This window comes from Lithobates pipiens, unplaced genomic scaffold, assembly GCF_037356315.1.
Source record: "Lithobates pipiens isolate NorthernLeopardFrog02 unplaced genomic scaffold, aLitPip1_a1.2 Scaffold_10, whole genome shotgun sequence".
Classification (NCBI taxonomy): domain Eukaryota; kingdom Metazoa; phylum Chordata; class Amphibia; order Anura; family Ranidae; genus Lithobates; species Lithobates pipiens.
Window position 1 is genome coordinate 227,828,721 of NW_027507686.1, and position 21,393 is coordinate 227,850,113.

The window sequence follows — 21,393 nt, forward strand, 5'->3', positions numbered from 1 at the left end:
TTTGGGGGGGGGTTTGTGCCATCTTGGCATTTTATGGCCTTCAAAACTGTAACGCCCTTAGAAAGCCTGAAGGCGGTGCTTGGTTTTCGGGGCCCCGTACGCGGCTAGGCTCCCAAAAAGTCCCACATATGTGGTATCCCCGTACTCAGGAGAAGCAGCAGAATTTATTTTGTAGTGTCATTTCACATATGCCCATGGCATGCGTGAGCAATATATCATTTAGTGACAACTTTGTTAAAAAAAAAAAAAAAAAAAAAAAGTTTGTAATTTTCCCGCAACTTGTGGCAAAATATAAAATATTCCATGAACTCAACATGCCTCTCAGCAAATAGCTTGGGGTGTCTACTTTCTAAAATGGGGTCATTTGTGGGGGTTTTGTGCCATCTTGGCATTTTATGGCCTTCAAAACTGTAATAGGTAGTGAGAAGTGAACTCAAAAATTTATGCCCTTAGAAAGCCTGAAGGCGGTGCTTGGTTTTCGGGGCCCCGTACGCGGCTAGGCTCCCAAAAAGTCCCACATATGTGGTATCCCCGTACTCAGGAGAAGCAGCAGAATTTATTTTGGGGTGTCATTTCACATACGCCCATAGCATGTGTGAGCAATATATCATTTAGTGACAACTTTGTGTAAAAAAAAAAAAAAATTTTTTTTTTTGTCATTATTCAATCGCTTGAGGCAAAAAAATAAAATATTCAATGGGCTCAACATGCCTCTTATCAGTTTCCTTAGGGGGTCTACTTTCCAAAATGGGGTCATTTGGGGGGGTTTTGTACTGCCCTGCCATTTTAGCACCTCAAGAATTGAGATAGGCAGTCGTAAACTAAAAGCTGCGTAAATTCCAGAAAACGTACCTTAGTTTGTAGATGTGACAACTTTTGCGCAAACCAATAAATATACAATTATTGACTTTTTTTTTACCAAAGACATGTGGCTGAATACATTTTGGCCTAAATGTATGACTAAAATTGAGTTTATTGGATTTTTCTAATAACAAAAAGTAGAAAATATCATTTTTTTTCAAAATTTGCGGTCTTTTTACGTTTATATCGCAAAAAATAAAAATCGCAGAGGCAATCAAATACCATCAAAAGAAAGCTCTATTTGTGGGAAGAAAAGGACGCAAATTTTGTTTGGGTACAACATTGCATGACCGCGCAATTACCAGTTAAAGCAGCGCAGTGCCAAAGTGTAAAAAGACCTCTGGTCATTTACCAGCAAAATGGTCCGGTCTGAAAGTGGTTAATAGTCCATCGGAAGACACGATTTGGGCTTTTTTGTCCATGCTGATGCGGCAGCGTTTTTCAAACAGTCATGTGACAAAAACGTTGGCTGGCATTACTTTTTAGTTTCGGCTTTTGGGCCTACGAGCTTGCACTTCCTATTTTTCAGTTAAACAAGCACTAAAAGGGTACAGGAAATTAACTTTTGTATCAGATGACAGGGACCGATCTCTTGACATCCTCAGGGGCCTTTGCAAGGTCACTGAAGTAGTTTGTTTCTCCTTCTATGAAGCCTTATTGTTCAAGACAGCCTTTGTGCTCGCCTTTTTCGGTGCGTTTCGCTTCTCGGAATTGGTAACAGCAAATAGGCAAGGCAATTCAGGGATTTGTTTTTATCAAGTGCTTTTTGATCAGTCAGGTGTCCATATTTGGTTACAACATTCAAAAACTGATCAACGCGGCAAGGGCAGATGAGTGAACCTGCGGGACCATGAGGATGTAGTTATGTGCCCAGTAGCCACAGTTAGGCAATACACGGGGGTTAGATCTCCCGGTGGGAAATTATTGCTGATTCATTTTCATTTAATGCCTCTTACCAAATACCAATTTGATGCAGTTCTTAAGAAATGTTTGGGAAAAATGGGTCTGAACAATCTCAGGTTTTCCTCCCACTCTTTTAGGATTGGCACAGCCTCTGAGACGGCCTGGTTGGGTTTACCAGATTCTGATATTAAAGAAATGGGGAGGTGGAAGTCCCAATATTTTAAGTTATACCTTCGTCCTAATTTGTTTGTTTGAATTCTAGGTATCCAGCATACGGTATGGATCGTAGAACATTCATTTGTTTATTGGGCGCAAAAAAGAGCGGCTCAACGCAGCTATTCAACAAATTTATCTTTGCATCTGGACTCTTTTAGGTTATTTTGGAACGGTATAAGAGGCCTTCAATGGTTTCAGCTTTATTTTCACCTGACCAGGTTGTGTCAGAAATGGCCGCAATCTATTTTGGTTCTTCATTTAGGGGGTAATGATTTGGGGAATGTTAAAACACTGGATTTACTTTTCATGATTAAGCGAGACCTGCATCGCTTCAACATATCTTCCCCTGGTACAACACTGTTTTTTCCTGAAGTAGACCCTCGCCTTTTCAAAATTAGGAAAAGAGTCAATAGGGCTCTTAAGAAATTCATGCCCCAAATTGGTGGACTGTCTTATAGACATGTGGACCTGGAAGGTGGTTATCCTGGGTTGTACAGGCCAGATGGGGTGCACCTGTCTGAGGTGGGCATCGATATTTTTAATTTGGGTTTACAAATTAGCATAGAGATAGCTGTGATGCCTGGGGTGGGCCAGTCTTGATGCTCAAGTCCGGCTTGTGGGGACTATTATTTATATTTAAAGTTGAGCTACTGCTCGAGTTCTAAAAACTGAGCAGGTCGAAATCTGTTTATTTGATATATATGAAGTTATGAGTTATAATAAAGGAATTTTGATAAATTATTTGTTTAAAACCAAGGTGCAACAGCCAATTTTTTTGTCAAATAAATTGTTTTGTGTATTTATTTAATTATCTTTGTACCTGGGGAAGTTCATTGCAGATGGGTGTGGCCTGCAATCTCATGAAAAAAGGGGGCACGATATGGGTCCACTTTCCTGAGATTGCGGACTCCCCATCTCAGTTAGGGCTGATTTACATTTAATGCATGGGCAGTTTAAGCAGGGTTACTGTCTCTTTAAGGGACCTGAGCACTGTATCCAAAATTAGCCAATAAGGGCATAGGGAAAATTCTGGAAGCACTAGGAAGGATATATAAGGGTCAGCAGGTGAGGGGTTTTCCCTCTTTTCCACTGGTCAGCAAGAGAATATTGGAGCTCCCTCCCTCCCCAGTCGCAGACACCTCTTATGTGGTTGGGTCACCCCGGATTCTGAGGGGGGGACTGTTATTTATTTTTAAAGTTGAGCTACTGCTCGAGTTCTAAAAACTGAGCAGGTAGAAATCTGTTTATTTTATATGTATGAAGTTATGAGTTATAATAAAGGAGTTTTGGTAAATTATTTGTTTAAAACCAATAAAGGTGTTGCGGACAATTTTTTTGCCAATTAAATAGTTTTGGGTATTTATTTAATTATTGTACCTGGGGGAAGTTCATTTCAGATGGGTGTGGCCTGTAGTCTCAAGGGTTTTCTACTTTTTTGTGTGTAGTAGGGACTAGGGACTGAATGGAAGAATCCAACTGCTATGAGTAACAATCTATTTTTGCTGTGGACACATTCATAAACGAGGTCCATTCTCTTAGGAAGTCAGGCTACCCAAGACATATTGCAGATGCACTACTCCTTATAGGCTCAAGTCTCAATAATACAGCACTACTTGCTCTATTGCACTATCTATTACCCGATGATGGACGGTGCTATAGTCTGATACCACTCGGACTATCACTGCTAATTTGCAGAGATACCCTTTTGTTGTTAAAGCTTTATTTACTTGTCTGTAATGATTATCGCAGTCACTGTTACTGTGGATATCTAATGCAATATATTAAGGGCATATATGGAGTCTGCATTCCATGGTTAAGCACAATACTGAGCATTGGTCTGTGCCACCAAGGTTTCCCATAACTCACCTCCACCACCCTATTAATGACAGTGCCATTATCTGAAACTACTCTCGCTACTTCTGAAACAATCCCGCAGGGTACTTCCCTGCTGTTAAAGCTTCATTTATTTTTCAGTAATGATTATTGCAGATACTGTCATAGTGGATACTTAATGCAACCCATTAAGAGCATATAGGGAGTCTGGATCTCTATGGTTAAGCACAGTACTGTTAAGCACGGTTTGTGCCACCAAGGTTTCCCAGAACTCGCCTTGTTCTATGCCTATATGCTTTTTGTGATTAGTTACATTATCCAGTGACCTAATGCGAATGACAGGAGTGGATGATGGTGGCATGGTTGAGCTCATGGGCATGCATGTTTTAATTGACGTTGTCAGTTTTATTGTGTGTGATCTCCTATCGTTTATGCTTTCTTATCAATGACACATTTTTTAATAATTTTTGTTCTAATAAAGATTATATCAGTTTAATCCACTGTTTGTTCCTTTTCCTTCCTTGAACACCTTGGGTCCTTCTCCATCCCCCTTTCTCCATTTTGGCTGCTTCTGTTCTTACAAGGAACGCCACCTGGTTTAGATGAGTCGGTAAAGCCCCATACACACTATCAGATTTTCTGATGATTTTTGTCTTCAGATTTACCAAAACCATGTAGTGCAAAGGCCTGCCTGATTGCATACATATTGAAACTCCTAAGGCTTGACCTATTATATGGTTTTGGTAAATTTGAAGGAAAAAATCTGCAGAAAATATGTTGGTGTGTATGGGGCTTAACCTGCTACCTGAACTGACAGAAATTATTGGTCATCAGGACTCCGCCAATGTTCTTTTATTCCTTTTGATATATATATATATATATATATATATATATATATATATATACCCAAACATGTACTGCATAAAAGCTGGTAGGTGGAATGAACATCAGCTATTTATATCTCTTCAGCTGGTGACATAGCTGCACATTCTAGGCATGCTCATCCAGTAGAGCATTTATAAGTGGGTGTTATTCTGCCTGCTTGACTCTTCATGTATTTTACATTTCAGGAAAAAAGGCACAAAGAGTGAGACTTCCCCCACATGAAAAAGTGGAGAAGGTTGGAATCAGAAAATCTTTACTATAAGGCACTCATGGGCCTGTGCCCTGGACAGCAGAACAATAATGATCCACAGCAAAATACAATTTATTTGGCTATATTTGCACATTTGTGTGCGAGTTAAAACGGATTGCATTAAGAAAACTTCACATTGAATCCTTAACCCTTTCCCATTCTTAGGCTGTTTATAAATGGCCTAAGGTTCAAGTGGTTATACTGGGATCATGGTTGATTACAACCATGATCCTGGGAACATAATTTTTTCACCAGAGGATTATCTAATTGTTAAAAGTGGTCCAAGCAGCTATAGAGGCACTGGGTCACTTTTAAAGATGGCAGAAACCCCCCCCCCTATTGCTGCCAATTGGATGGAAAAACCCAGTAAAGATCTGACCAGCAGGGGGGGGGGGGTGTAGCCTAGCGGGGCATGTGATCAGACGTGTCCCTCTGTAGCTCCAGGCTCTTCTTCACTAATCCTGCTCCATCCTGGGTTGCCCTTACTCAGAACACCTGATTTTACTTCCCTATATTGTTGGTGAAGGCTCCTGTATCACTGTGAGCAGACTGGTGGATGGGCAGAGGGAGAAAACAACCCCCGGCCAAGATGAACATCACCACACGCTCGAGCCAAGATGGCAGCCACAATACTGCACCATGTATCTCACCTGCCTCCACTCCGGATCTCTTTGCGGAAGCCCCAGATGCCTGTCTGCCACCTTTCCCAGGTGTACTGGATCCACTTACCCTGGTCTCTCAAATTTCCCTGAGTGAGGAAGGTGCAGATGCAGGGGCAGAACAAACGCTGACGGAAGTGCTCAACACCATTAAGGTAAATCACTTTGACTCAATGGGGAAGGTTGAAGAACTTAAAATTGATCTGGCTATAATGCGTCAGCACATGCAAAAGATACGGGGCTGGGTCACTAAAACTGAGAGACGCATTAGTGACAGAGGATACCATTAACCCTCTCCTCCTCAAAGTTAAAACCTGTGGCAGGAAGATCAATATGCTAGAGGATAAGGTTGATGACCTTGAAAACCGCCTACATAGAAACAACCTGCGGATGGTCAGTCTCCCTGAACGGGTGGAGGGGACTGACTCTGTAGCCTTGCTGGAAAGCTGGCTTGAGCAGGAATTTGGCCGAGATAAGCTTTCTCCCTGCGATCGAGAGGGCACATCAAGTGCATGTAAGACCCCTCCCTGAAGGTAATCCTCCCCGCACGATGGTGATCCACTTACTTACCTATCGGAATCAGGACTCCATTCTCCATACTGCTTGCCTGAAGTGTCCGTAATTAACAACGCAGTGATGTCGCTGTTCCCAGATGACTCTATTGCTGTGCGCAATCTCAGAGCAAAATACCAGCACGTCACGCAAAAGCTGTGGGAGCATGCCATACAATGATCCATTCTCTTTCCTGCCACCCTCCATGTCACCCATCAAGGGGGGGGGGGGGGTTTTCTTTGTTCAATCTCCTGAAAATGCCTTGTCCTGGTTGGAATAACCTGCCCAGGCACCTGCTTGAGATGCAAGGGCTTATGCAAGTTGTCTTACAGATGTCTTTTCTGCTTCACGGCAGATATGCAGGTTTTTTATGGGGATTTTGGGTGACCACTGTCTCTCCTGAGGGGAGCATGTGAGCCTCCTCTTTTTCTTTTTCAAGTTGGATGGAGCTGCCAAAGGGTACAAAGGTTATCCCCTACTCGTTAAACTACTGACATTTTTGTTACCAGTTCCACTAATGTAAGACATGGTTATGTTCCCCATACATGACTCAAGTTTAGGGATTAGGCCCACGCTGGCGTTTAGGAGTTGGGCAGGGGTGTTTGCTACCTTTGTTCTGTAGCTTGAATTCTTCTGTATATATTTTTGAAGAGGTGTGCATGTTGTATGGGTATGTGTCTGCACCTCTATAGCCTCGTATACACGCTTTGATTTTCGGATGACAGAACGTCCGATTATTGTGGCATGCTAGTCTCATGTCGAAAGTGAAGAGGTTACTAACAATACGAATTTTCGTTTGACAGAATACGTCAGAGGTGACGTAACGTGTTGAATAGTGTTGTATGTATTCTTTTGTTCTTGCTCTTACGATTTTTTTAAGTATGAAAACCATACTAAAGAAACTAAAATAAGAAGTTGAGTTCACTTCCGACAAAAAACTTAAGCCCCATACACACGATCGGAAATTCCGCCAGCAAAAGTCCGATGTGAGCATTTGGTCAGAAATTCCGACCATGTGTGTGCTCCATCGGACTTTTGCTGGTGGAATTCCCGCCTGCAAAAGACTGAGAGCATGTTCTCAATTTTTCTGTTGGAAAAAGTTATGATCGGAAATTCCGAACGTCTGTACCAATTCTGACACGCAGAATTCCTAAGCATGCTCGGAAACAATTTTATTTTATTTTATCAATTTTATTTGGGTACAGCGTAGCATGACTGCGCAATTGTCATTGAAAGTGCGAGAGCGCTAAAAGCTGAAAATTGGTCTGGGAAGGAAGGGGGCCAAAGTGCCCATTATTGATGTGGTTAAGCATCATAATCCGCATATTCTATGTTTACAGGAAACCCATCTTCTGGGATCAAAAATCCTGGCTTTAAAAAAGCATTGGGTTTCCCACAATTACCACTCCACGTAGTCTAACTATGCCCGTCGGATTTGGTTTTGGTTTACAAAGGTCTCCCCTTCTCCTGTCAGCAAGTGATCATGGATTCCAAGGGACAGTTCATTATACTGCATGCTGTCCTATATGGGTCTCCCCTAATACTGGTTACAGGGTATGTTTGCGCCTCCGGTCACAGCTGCAGTATTTACTGATCTAAGCGTACATCTATCATCTTTGCCATCATGTCCTATGAAAATCTTTTGTAATTGGAGTGCAACGTATGGCTATGTGGACCTCTGGTGATGGAAATCTCCTTCGGCTAAAATATACTTATGTCAATCTAAAATCTATGGTGTTCTCTCTAGGTTGGACTATGCACTGGCCACGAGTGACCTACTACCCTTAGTTCACTCTATTGCTTATCTATCCCAAATAGTGCCTGATAACTCTATTGTAAGGGTTAATTTGACTTTAAGGCATAAGCCAAAGTTTCAGTTTGGAGGCTCAGCCCTCTCTGGGTATCCACACCTGAAATTCACAATCGCATCACCTCGGACATGGTTGGTGACTGGTCTTCTAATGTAGGCTCTGCTGATACTGGCATGGGATGCATTTAACGGCAGTGGTGCATGGCTCCTATATCTCTCATATTAAATGTAGGACTGTCGGATGAGCCATGTGAGCAGCACTTGAGGCCTCTTTGTATGCTGCTCACTGTCAACACACTGCTAACCCCTCATTGGAATCCCATGGTATATTGTCAGAGGCACATAGAGCATTACAACTCCATATGGTAGGTCTGATCAGTAAGAAACAATTGTACATGTCAGCTCAGCTAAATGAACACAGTGGGAAAAATGGTAAACTTCTTGCATATCTTACTCGTATGGATTTTTTGGATAGTTAAATTCCCAAAATTAAGTTGCCTGAAGAGATGGTTACATCTGACCCCTTAGTTATCAACCAAACCTTTGCATTCTTCTATAGTCATCTATATGAGGATTCAATACCTCCCTCAGAGGCCACTTTTGTTGGGTTTTTAACCTCTCTGACTTTTCCCACCCTTAGCGATTCCCAGCAACTTCTATTAGATGAACCCCTGACAGTAGAGGAGGTGGTTGCTGCCATATGCTCCTTCCCCGCAAATAAGACCTCAAGGTTGGATGGCCTCCCCTCGGAATGGTATCAAACTTATGCAGAGGATTTGGCCCCCCAGGCTACTTGCTAATTTGTGCACATCCTTCGACCGAGGACAGCTTCATGATTCTATGAATGAAGCTCTCATTGTTGTTCTACCAAAACCTGGGTAAGGACAAACTATTGTGTGGCTCCTATAGACCCATGTCTCTTTTGAACAGTGATGTGAAAGTGTTGGCAAAAATCCTTGCCCTTAGATTGTAAAAAGTAATTCCATCCCTTGTGCACTCCGATCACTCGGCTTTATGGCAGGTAAGATCGCTTTTTATAACACCCGCCAATTCTTTCCACTTATCCATAATTCAACCAGTATGAAACAAAGTGGGTTGGTACTCTCGCTGGATGTGTTGAAACCATTTGACACTGTTCGAAGGTCCTTTTTGTGGGAAGCTATGTCACAGATGGGCTTTGGCTGTCCCTCCCACTATATGACATCAGAAACTGGAACAGATGAGGATTTTGTCACTTCCAGTTTAAGTCTAATGTACACAAGCCGTTATCTTTATCTCGGTTTGATCAGATGCTTTGGAGGTCAGAGGAGAGATCTCTGAAGATCCCTCTAAAAAGAGGCCCTGTCATGGCCCATGCCTCACAAGGCATGTTATTCATCCCTTGTGACAGCAATAAAGTTTATAAAAATGAAAGGTACAATGTAAAAAAAAAAATATAAATAAATAAATGATAAAATAATACTTTTTTTTTGTAAGTCCCCCGATCCCCTGTTTATACATGCAAATGCAAACATGCACATAGATCCTGCACATATATGTAAACAGTGATTACACCACATGTGTGTGGTATCACTGGTAACCTGTAAAGGCTTTTAAAGCGTTGCCTATGGTGATTTTTAGGTATCATAGTTTAGCGCCACATTTTTAAAGTATGACATGTTGGGTATCTATTAACTCGGTGTAACATCATCTTTTAAATTTTACCAAACAATTGGATACTGTGTTTTTGTGCATTAAACTTCATCAAAGTGTATTTTTTCCAAAAAATTAGCATTTGAAAAACCAGTGCGCAAACATAAAATATCCATTTTATTTTCTTGGGCCTCTGCAAAAAAATATACAGTATCTCACTAAAAAGAGTACACCCCTCACATTTTTGTAAATATGTTTTTTTGTAAATATCTTTTCATGTGACAACACTGAAGAAATTACACTTTGCTCCAATGTAAAGTAGTGAGTGTTCAGCTTGTATAACTGTAAATTTGCTTTCCCTCAAAATAACGCAACACAGTCATTAATGTCTAAACCACTGGCAACAAAAGTGAGTACACCCCTAAGGGAACATGTCCAAATTGGGTCCAAATAGCCATTTTCCCTCCCCGGTGTCATGTGACTCGGTGTTACAAGGTCTCGGGTATGAATGTGGAGCAGGTGTGTTAAATTTGGTGTTATCGCTCTCTCTCTCAACATGGCATCTCATGGCAAAGAACTCTGAGGATCTGAAGCAATAAATTGTTGCTCTAAATAAAGATGACCTAGGCTATAAGAAGATTGCAAAGACCCTGAAACTGAGCTGCAACACGGTGGCCAAGACCATACAGCGGTTTAACAGCATAGGTTCCACTCAGAACAGGGCTTGCCATGGTCAACCAAAGAAGTTGAGTGCACATGCTCAGCGTCATATCCAGAGGTTGTCTTTGGGAGATGTTGAAGGGGTGGGGGTTCATGTCAGTACTCAGACCATACGCCGCACATTGCATCAAATTGGTCTTCATGGCTGTCATCCCAGAAGGAAGCCTCTTCTAAAGATGATGCACAAGAAAGCCCACAGTTTGCTGAAGCTCCATGATGTCATCATGGAGGAGTGGATGCCAGTGGCAACCTGTGAAGCTCTGGTGAACTCCATGCCCAAGAGGATTAAGGCAGTGCTAGAAAATAATGATGGCACACAAAATATTGAAACTTTGGGCCCAATTTGGACATTTTCACTTAGGGGTGTACTCACTTTTGTTGCCAGCGGTTTAGACATTAATGGCTGTGTGTTGAGTTATTTTGAGGGGACAGCAAATTTACACTGTTATACAAGCTGTACACTCACTACTTTACATTGTAGCAAAGTGCCATTTCTTCAGTGTTGTCACTTGAAAACATATAATAAAATATTTAGAAAAATGTGAGGGGTGTACTCACTTTTGTGAGATACCGTATATCATTTTTTTTTTGGGGGGGGGGGGGGGGGTCGAATTTTAAGTATGCTGATTTTTACATGTAGGGAAGGAATGTCAGAAGTGGCCTGAACTGGTTAACAAACTTACACACAGAAAAAATATAAAATAGGCATTGTGTTTCGCAAAGATATAAAAATATAAATGTACTACTTTTGCAAAACACAATGCTTTCACCTATGTGTGGTCAACTTGTTTATATGGTTTTATGTTCATGGAATATCATTCAGAATGAATAGCAACTCGCCAAAATGCATCTATATGGCCTGTTGTAGTGAGATGCTGTAACACAGGTTATACCACATGTGCTTACAAAGGTGTGGATCCAGCCTATTTTCTTTATCAAGCTGGTGAATTGTGGAAGCTTTTTAGGTATAACAAAGAATAACCTGCCTCATAAAACACATTTTAGTTTTAATTTTCATAATTTGGTACATATTAAATGTTTACACATAATTGTGTAAAAAAAAGAAAAGAAAAAGTGGAGCCTGTATGAAAGGGTGGCATTATGTACGTATGCCTAACAAGTTACATTCAGTTTGTACAGTCTCTGCACATTCTCCTTTAGATTATTATTTTTTTTAATCTGTGATCCAAGAGCCTACTAACATTCAACAGAGTCCAACCAGGAAAGTCCTTGTATTACATAGCTGGTGGTGGATAAAAAAAAAAAAAAAGAAGGAGGGATAATGTAAAGCCTCGTACACACAATCGGATTGTTGGCCAACAGAGCATTAGACTTTTGACAAAACGGTGTGTGCCTGGATTTTGTCTTGCATATAACCTCACACAATTGTTGGCCAACAAACAAGAACTATGTGGAATTTCAGCTCTTGAGCACCACCATTTGGGCACTTTCTGCTAATGTCGTGTTTGGTGAGCATTGATTCCGAGCATGCGTGTTTGTACTTTGGACTTTTGTGTGACGGACTTGTGTACACATGAGATGAAAATCTGACAACAGACCGTTGTCCGCCAAAAATTTACTAGCCTGCCAACCAACATTTGTTGGCTGAAAGTCAGACAACAATTGTCTGAAGGAGCGTACTAATGGTCGGATTTTAGGCCAACAGTCTGTCATCACACAATCCCCTGCCAACAATCGGATCATGTTTACGAGGCTTTAGTTTAAGACATAATACCAAATATGGTCTTGGCTAGAGCCCAGAATACTGCCAAGGAGATCGCTCTCTTAAAGTCAGACAGAATAATAATGATCAGCATTCAACTGAAATATAAACCTTTGGATGGACTGCACCTTTAAAAAGTTCTGAAAATAAAATAACCCAAGTGTGTATTACCTTGTACTGAAACTTGCAGTTTTCATCCCAGTGGGTGAATCTAAACCTTCTCCCGTTTTTGTGGCCTTTTCTCGGTTCATCTGTTGCAATATTGAATTTAATTCACTAATAACATTGGCTTTGGGACTGGGTATGACTAAATTTTTCACCTCCGGGGAGTCACCCCATAGCTTTGAGGTCCTTTGTTGCCCAGGTTTGAACATAGCAGGCTGCAAACCTAATGGGGGTGGTGGAGGTGGAGCAGGAGGAGGGATAGCAAAAGCGTCCATGTTTTCTTCCAGGACAGCATCCTTGTAAAGTGCATTGCTCTTGTTGATTATGGGCTTGACTTTTGGCTTTGGAGGTACTGGGGGCTTGTCTACTAGAAATGCTTGCCCATCTGCATAGACTGTACATGTGTCCAAGTTTTCACCACCCTCTGAAGATAAGGTAGATATGCTGGAGACAGTGGAAATCGTACTTGTTGTCTCTAAGTGGTGGTCGCTACCACTACGACTGTCCACCTCCTCTATCCCAGAGTCTGTGACATTGTCAAAGCTTTCAGGGTGTTGCATGAATGAGGTGGGCAGACAGTTGGATAGAGCCCCTGGCTTTCTACTTTCTAAAGAAAGAGAGGCAATACCAGGATTAAATATACCAGGAGGGAGGGTGCCATGCTTTCTCTGCATCAACAAGTCTGCCAGGGTGGCGGCTGGAATTGCAGACATATCCTCTGGGATATCAAAACTGTTGGCAAATTCAAGAGGAGGAGGCAGCGGTTCAGTAAAAATAAAGTCCTCGTCCACATCTATTGAGGCAAATGGTGGAGGAGGGATACGGAAGGGTAGGATGACGGGCTCATCCACAGAGCAAACAGCTACAATGGCTTTGTTAGGGGGTGCAGGGGTACCAGAGTCACTTGTTTTGGGTAGCACATTTTCAGCAATCTCATTAGGTTCTGATGCTGGAGCACTAGGGATTTCTAGAGATGTGTCTTTCTCTGCACATTCATTTTCACTAAGAACATCCTCTGCTTTGGTGGTGTCTACTGTATGAACCATGAGCAACCCAGCAGTTTTCTGTTGTGAGGTGTCCATGATGTTGATCAACATGTTTTTTTTCTCCTCGTGACGTTTCTCCTCCTTTGCTGTATCAGGTTCATGTTTATTCTCTGTCTCTTGTCTTTTTAAGACCCCACGCTGATTAGGCCTACCTGAACTGACAGCTGCCCCAGAGAATGAGCTTTCTGCATTGGGCCGTAGTTTGGTATCAATGAAGAGTGGCTTGTTCAGGTCAGACTTATCTTGCTCTGTGGTGTTTGGGGTGGGCTGGCTTTGCTCTTTCATGGCTCTGTCTCTAGCTGCTAATGCAAGCGCCAGAGGAGAGTTGGGGTCTAGTAATTTCCCTGTCACCGGATGCATATAATTTCCAGAAATGCTAATCCCTTTACCAGTGTTGTTTTCATGACCCTTTCCCTTCACTGACCGTATGTTGTTCATGTCTCCATTGCTACCAAAAGCGTTTGAAGTTCCACTTGTTAAAATGAGAGAGGTTGGACCCGTGAAGTGCTTAAAGCTCTCCTCGTTACAGAACATTCCCTCATCAATCGACTTGGAGTGCCGCAACCTTGGGCTAGGCGTGGGGCAAACACTTTCATCACCAAGATCTGTAGACAGGAAAGCGGGAGAGTTCCGTCTGGCCTCTAACCTTTTCTCCCTGTCTCTCACTGCTCCTGCAATGGCTGCAGCAAATGGACTGTTTACATTAAGGTTGTCATCTGGCCTTAATTGTCCCTGCTGTTCTGAGGTTTGGAGGTCTGTTTCCATGCTGCTTCCCTGACTGCTCTTCCCACTACTGCTAGTTGAAGGTTCCTTAATGATAATGGTTGGGATAGGAATGGAACAAGTCTTTTCGGGGCTGTCCTCCACATTAGATTGTTTTACCAGCATTCCCTTTCTTCTGGCAGGTTTAGCTGGCACATACACAGCCTTGTTACCCAACTTGCCTACTTCTGAGTATGGGTTCTCTGGCATTTGCGCTCTCTTATTTACAAAATTTTGCTGGGATGACATTTTTGAACTATAGATGTCCTCAGAGTCCAATGAGAAGCGGTCAGTCTCACGTCTATAATACATGCCCTTGTCTCTCAGTATTGTCCCTACATTATCTGAACGCACAGCTGGAGAGGGGGACTTTGTTCCTGCATTCTGGTTGAATGTTGGTTTAATGGTTCCATATCCCCGAGGAGTAGGAGACTTGGGCGAGTTGAACGGTGCCGGAGATGAAGGAGGAGGTGGAGATGGAGGCAATGTTGCTGGAGGGGGCGGAATATCTTCTGAGGCATCTGGCATGGATAAACTTCTAGTAAACTTTAGCATCGGAGGAGCCAAAAATTGTCTCTCTTCCTCTGTTATACCTGTAGGATACAAATTCATTACAATTATTATAAATAAGTAAAAGTTACAGAGTAAGATTATTTTGTCAGGACGGGAATGCAGGTGCTGCAATTGCCGACTTGTTTTTAAAGGTGTTCCAGGCTGTCATCCTTCCTTTGTTGCTTAAGCAAAGGGCTGACTGGGAACAAGTACGAATGTATCAAGTGTCTCAAAAATTTACTGACTGCATGCTTGTTCTGCAGCAATGGCTCTCTGGCAACATACTTGTTCAGGTCAGTAGTTTTTAGAATAATGATGCAAGTATCAAGATGACAACTCCAGGGCTTGAGCCTATAAAAACAAGCTGGCAATGGCAACAATATCCCTTTTTAGGTTCTATTTTAAGAGCTAAACAATGTGACCAATTAAAAACTGAATAGCATCATTATGAGGTGCTGTTGCACCAATTATAGAAAACATGTGAGTGCTCCCATTTCTGGTTGCCTCTTGCAAATTTTGATGCCAGGCTGTGTCTGGCATCAAGACTTGAAAGACCTTATCTTTAATCTTGTTCTAGGTTAGTAATTTAAAGTATTAAATCCAGAGCATTGCATTCCCAGAAGGAGAGCGCAATGTCCAACTCTTTTCACTTATGATAGGTTCCCTTTAACCTCTTGCTATCAGTCACCCCTTTATCTTAATATACTACAAATGTGGCATCTGTCAACCAGGAGTTGAACTTATGGTCCAGGGCAATTGAAAATGCTTTTAAAGGTTTACACTTAAGCCACTTTATTTTATTTTTGGGATAGAGTGGAGATGGATTACAACACCCTCTCTATTTGTCCTGATTACTGTTAGCATTAAAAGTGAAAGTAAAAAAACCTACATTTTGGGTTGTCTCCAGAAAAGTGATAGAGGGGAAATCTTCCAACCTGGGGGGCCCCAAGCGATTACCATAGTTTTCAGGGATCTCCTCACTTCCTGTTCTGGCTATGGGGCAGGATGTGAAGGTAAATCTCACCAATGGGACACAGTTGGCAGGAAAAAAAAATGACAGAGTTTATAACCCTTTAAGTTTAATGAAGGAGCGGTAGAAAAACCCAAAGGTGTCCTTGCCTCCAGATAAGGAGAAGGAACTAACAGCGGATTAACCTGATGTAATCTTCATTCAAAGAGGTATGTAGAAAGAAATTCAAAGGAATATATATAAACAATAGGTAATTGTACACAGTGAATTAAAAATGACAATGTCAATTAAAAACGCATGCCCATGAGCTCAGCCATGCCAACATCAGCCGAACCTGTCAATCAAATCAAGTTCTCTAATAATGTGAGAAATCACAATTGGGTATAGGAATAGTACTAAGAGAGTCCTGGGAAACCTCGGTGGCACGCACTGGTACTCAGTCAGTGAACCTCCAGGTTCTCTGTGTTCTCTGTGTGTCCTTAGTACAGTTGCATCCACAGTGACAGTTACATACATTGATCATCACATGTAAGTTTAAAACAATTGCTTGAAAAAGGAGGATATTCCTGTTATTTTACAGAGATTCAGGAGATGAACAAAAGTGCTGCACTGTCAGTCATATGAATGGTGAACAGCGGATTGCATAGTGGACAGAGTAACCAGTAATGCATCAAGGTGACTTCAACCAAAGAAAGATCATACGTCAACGTTAAAGGTGTGCTCATTAGGCACCAATGTAAACAGTTGGATCCGGAATAGTTGGCGATAGTCCCTGGATTTGTGCCCAAGCATGCCCACTACCTCTTGCCAGCCGGGGCTCTTTACCACCTTGCAGCCCCCACTCTATCCCTGTAAACCGGAAGTCCACTGATAGCCAGAAACCAGAAGTAAACGGTCGGACAGCCCTATGCCGACTCCATGTGGATGATACCCATGCCAATCGCTATCACCAGGACCGCAGTGAACTGGACCCTCTGCATCCAGGGACTATCACCAACTGATCCAGACCAGCAGCTGATGAAACAATCTACCACCATTCAAATATTGTGTTCTCACACCTGGCATGCCTAGCAAGTGGCTAACGTCTGAAGTACTGTCAGAGCTTTTGTGCTACCACCTCACAGGAAACTCACTCTCTCTCAATATATCATCTATTGGTGCTTGACTGTTATGTTTACATTGGTGCCTAATGAGCAAACCTTTTAATGTTGACTTATTATTTTTCTTTGGCTGAAGTCACCTTGATGCATTACTGCTTACTCTGTGCCATTATGCAATCCGCTGTTCACCATTTATATGGCTGACAGTGTAGCACTTTTGTTCATCTCCCGATTCTCTGGAAAATAGCAGGAATATCCTCCTTTTTCAAGCAATTGTTTTAAACTTACATGTGATGATCAATATATATAACTGTCACTGTGGATATCTTATGCAACTTTACTAAGGACACATAGAGAGCCTGGAGGTTCCGGTTAAGCACAAGACTAAGTACACCAGTGCGTGCCACCAAGGTTTCCCAGGACTCTTAGTCCTATTCCTATAACCAATTGTGATTTCTCACATTATTAGTTGACTTGATTTGATTGAAACATGCGGCTGATGTTGGCATGGCTGAGCTCATGGGCCCCTTCCTTAATGTTGGCATGGCTGAGCTCATGGGCCCCTTCCTTAAAATTGACTCATGGGCCCCTTCCTTAAAATTGGCTCATGGGTCCCTTCCTTAAAATTGACTGCTTATCTTGTTCTTATAAGGAACTCCATCTTGTCCTAGATGAGTCGGTAACCTGTTACCTGAGTAGACCAGTGAGACTTTTGGTCATCAGGATCCTGCCAATTTTCTTTTATATTTTGTGAGATTATAACCCTCCCTTACTCTATCCAAAAATAAAGACAAAAAGGTTTTGCCTTATGCTTTGTACACACGGTCGGACATTCCGACCACAAAATCCATCGGATTTTTTCCGACGGATTTTGGCTGAAACTTGTGCTGCATGCACACGGTCGCACAAAGTTGTCGGAAAATCCGAACGAGGTGATGTACAAAATGTATGATGGGATTACGTAGAGGCCAGTAGCCAATAGCTTTCCTCCCAAAATGTATTCTGAGCATGTGTGGCACTTTGTGCGTCGGAATTCTATACACACGATCGGAAAAAGGTCAAAAGATTTTGTTGTCGGAAAATTTTAGGTCCTGCTCTCAAATTCCGACGGAAAAAGCCCACTAGGGCCCACACACGACATAATCCGATCTGACCTTTCCTGTCGGAATTTACGACCATATGTACAAGGCATTGCTTTAATATTCTGTCCCATTGTATGCCTTTTAGCATGGTATTGCAATAAGCATTCTTCCTATGTTTTTCTTCAGAACTGTTTTGCTCTAGGCATCCTATACCATTTTTGTATCTCCATAAGGTACTTAGGAACAGTAATACATGATTGAAGATGACAGGAATGCAAAACCATGTTTTTATTTAAAATAAAAAGCTAGAAACACACACAACATTAAAATGAAATCTCATTAATTATGGCTTGTAATGAAAATAATTTTAGATACCTAAAAAATATATAATCATGTAAAAACATCAACACCACGTACATTATAACTACAAATTCCAGTGAGGAAAATTGCATACAATTTTTAAAAACATGGAGACAGACAGATTTGAAACATCTGTGACTTTATTATTCTATTTTTCTATGTACTAGAAGATTTGCACATTTTACTAAAAATTCATTTCATTTTGAAATCTCTTGTGCTTAACTTCAAGAGTTGCCAATCCTAGTAAAATAAGGACTGGAGCTCTGTCACACTAGGCTTTATTTAATAAGATGGTGCACAGACCAATGCTAAGCTGTCACCTACAGCAAGTTGCAACCAATGAATGCTTTGGCAGTTTAATGACAGACACATGAAGAATCCACAGACAGAAGTTGCACACCATGATGTACCCCTGTTTGAATAACCTTGTTGCCAAGCTGCTCTAACCCCACCAAACTGTTCTTTCTAATGAGTTTTGTTCCAAACTGAGCTAATTTGTAGAGATGGATGAGAAAGACAGAAAGGTTTTTATATGTTGACATTTATATGGTATATACTGTATGCCTTAATTCATCAATTCAAAACAAAGAATCATTTCATAAAATCCTTGATGTTAGATGCAAGGTTTTTAGTTTGAAGGGGTGCTATGCTCCATTGTTGTCTGTATTACTTTGGTTAAATAAAGCCCAATGCCAGACAACATTTTTATTCTAGTTTTGGACAGAGTGGCGAAGCAATAACATTTTGTTTTATATTTTTCTCGTCGTGACTCGACTGGGGAGAATCGACTCACTCCTGCCTCCGTGATACCTGTCATAGCAGGAGACCACTCCTGTCTCTGTGACACCTGTCATAGGAGGAGACCACTCCTGTCTCTGTGACACCTGTCATAGGAGGAGACCACTCCTGTCTCTGTGACACCTGTCATAGGAGGAGACCACTCCTGTCTCTGTGACACCTGTCATAGGAGGAGACCACTCCTGTCTCTGACACTTGTCCACTTGTCATAGGAGACCACTCCTGTCTCCATCACACCTGTCATAGAAGACCACTGCTGCCTCTGTGACACCTGTCATAGGAGGGGACCATTCCTGTCTCTGTTTCACTTGTCCAATTGTCATAGGATGAGACCACTCCTGTATCTGCGACACCTGTCATAGGAGGAGACCACTCCAGTCTCTGTAACACCTGTCGTAAGAGGAGACCAGTCCATTTTCTGTGACATCTGTCATAGGAGGAGACCAGTCCAGTCTCTGTGACACTTGTACACTTGTCATAGGAGGATACCACTTCTGTCTCAGTGACACCTGTCAAAGGAGGAGTCCAGTCTCTGTGACATCTGTCGTATGAGGAGACCAATCCAGTCTCTGTGACATCTGTCATAGGAGGAGACCACTCCTGTCTCTGTGACACCTGTCATAGGAGGAGACCACTCCTGTCTCTGATACACCTGTCATAGGAGAAGACCACTCCTGTCTCTGATACACCTGTCATAGGAGAAGACCACTCCTGTCTCTGATACACCTGTCATAGGAGGAGACCACTCCTGTCTCTGATACACCTGCCATAGGAGGAGACCACTCCTGTCTCTGTGACACCTGTCATAGGAGGAGACCGCTCCTGTCTCTGATACACCTGTCATAGGAGGAGACCACTCCTGTCTCTGATACACCTGCCATAGGAGGAGACCACTCCTGTCTCTGATACACCTGTCATAGGAGGAGACCGCTCCTGTCTCTGATACACCTGCCATAGGAGGAGACCGCTCCTGTCTCTGATACACCTGCCATAGGAGGAGACCACTCGTGTCTCTGATACACCTGTCATAGGAGGAGACCGCTCCTGTCTCTGATACACCTGCCATAGGAGGAGACCACTCGTGTCTCTGATACACCTGTCATAGGAGGAGACCGCTCCTGTCTCTGATACAAGAAATGAAAGGTATGAATACTCTAGAAAGGCACAGAGAGGAGTAAAACATTGACAAAAGTTCAAACCCTCTTCTCCACTTTACTAAAAATGTGAAGAGAGTTGCCATAACCTTTACCAAAACCAAGTAAAAAAAATGATGTAGTGAACAAAGCTTTAAGCCTCTAAGTATGGAGAGGTGCATATCTTGTTGCTTCTGGTCTGGTACTTTGCGGCAGTGTGTTATTGTCCACTCAAAGCCCAAAAAAAAGGCTAGATCTTTCAAGGGTTCTAGACTATTACTCATCCATTGCGGAAGCATTAATGTCACTTACAAATATCGGTGCCATCTGTTCTGTTGAATCTAGCACCCAAAGGACACTTTAATGTATGTTGTGCTGTGTGGAACATTTATTGCATTCACCTGTCCTGGTGTCTCATTCTTTCTGCTGCATTTTCTGTAAAATGAATAAAACCCAAAAAGGGGAGTCAGACCTCCTTCTCTTGTAATGGACACAGCAAATGTATGGAGTCAGGAGCTCTGAGTGTAAAAAAATAAATAAAATAAAAAACTCTTACCAAAAAATGAAAAAAAACTTCAGTTTGCCAGTAACTACCCAGAACTGAAATATCACTGTTGGCTGGGAGGACCCCTTTAAATGAAACCCACTCTCAAAAATAAAAAGTAATTGAAGTGTAGTGCTGTCACATCACTTCAGAACACAAAGAGACCATCTCTGAAAGTTCAGGGCTATCACGTGAAAATGACAGGAGGGCTACACATATCAGACCAAAATATTGTCTTTGGAATTGGCGTCTACTTCTATCATATACGGAGATGAACTCGAGATGTCATTTTGGAGTGGGCTTGAGGGCCAACAGAAATTACACTTTACGGCTTTATGTTTTACAAGATACAGAATGTGAAAGCACTGCTTGTTGATAGAAATTGTGAACTTTAGGGATCTCATCGGTGGGATGGTAAATGTAATTTTTTTCCCCTGATATTTGTGTGCAGCATCTCTGAAGGTGATCACTGCTCAAAATTGCTTGGTGGTCTGTGCGGTTAAATATATAAAGCAGAGCCCAGACCCTGCACTGCCTCTGTTAATATATTTTAGAATTATGTTTTACAAAACTGACTATGTATTGCACTAAACTTGTATAAATGAGTGTCATCATTTGGGTGTGCCATGCCAGAAGCATCATACTGAAATACATCTGTGCTTGTGTATTACCGGTATATCATTAATGGTTCTACAGAGACCGCAGTGTACTAAAATGTGTTATCCCTTTCCATTACCCCTTCCCAGCCCCCATCACAATGCCCCATGCCCAGGACACGAATCGCTCTCAATCCAGATCCACATCGAGGATCTGGAAACAATCTGAGTGCTTCCTGAT

At 42.0% G+C, this 21,393-nt stretch overlaps 1 protein-coding gene across 10 annotated transcripts in view; it reads right to left on the reverse strand.

Moving 5' to 3' along the window:
• Window positions 1-21,393, reverse strand: part of SHANK2 (SH3 and multiple ankyrin repeat domains 2) — a 1,084,923-nt gene that overhangs the window by 46,461 nt on the left and 1,017,069 nt on the right. For all 10 annotated transcript variants that reach the window (XM_077462543.1, XM_077462526.1, XM_077462535.1 and 7 more), the window contains one exon: window positions 12,216-14,610. In XM_077462543.1, coding sequence (XP_077318669.1) covers window positions 12,216-14,610 — 2,395 coding nt within the window. The remainder of the gene's footprint in view (window positions 1-12,215; window positions 14,611-21,393) is intronic.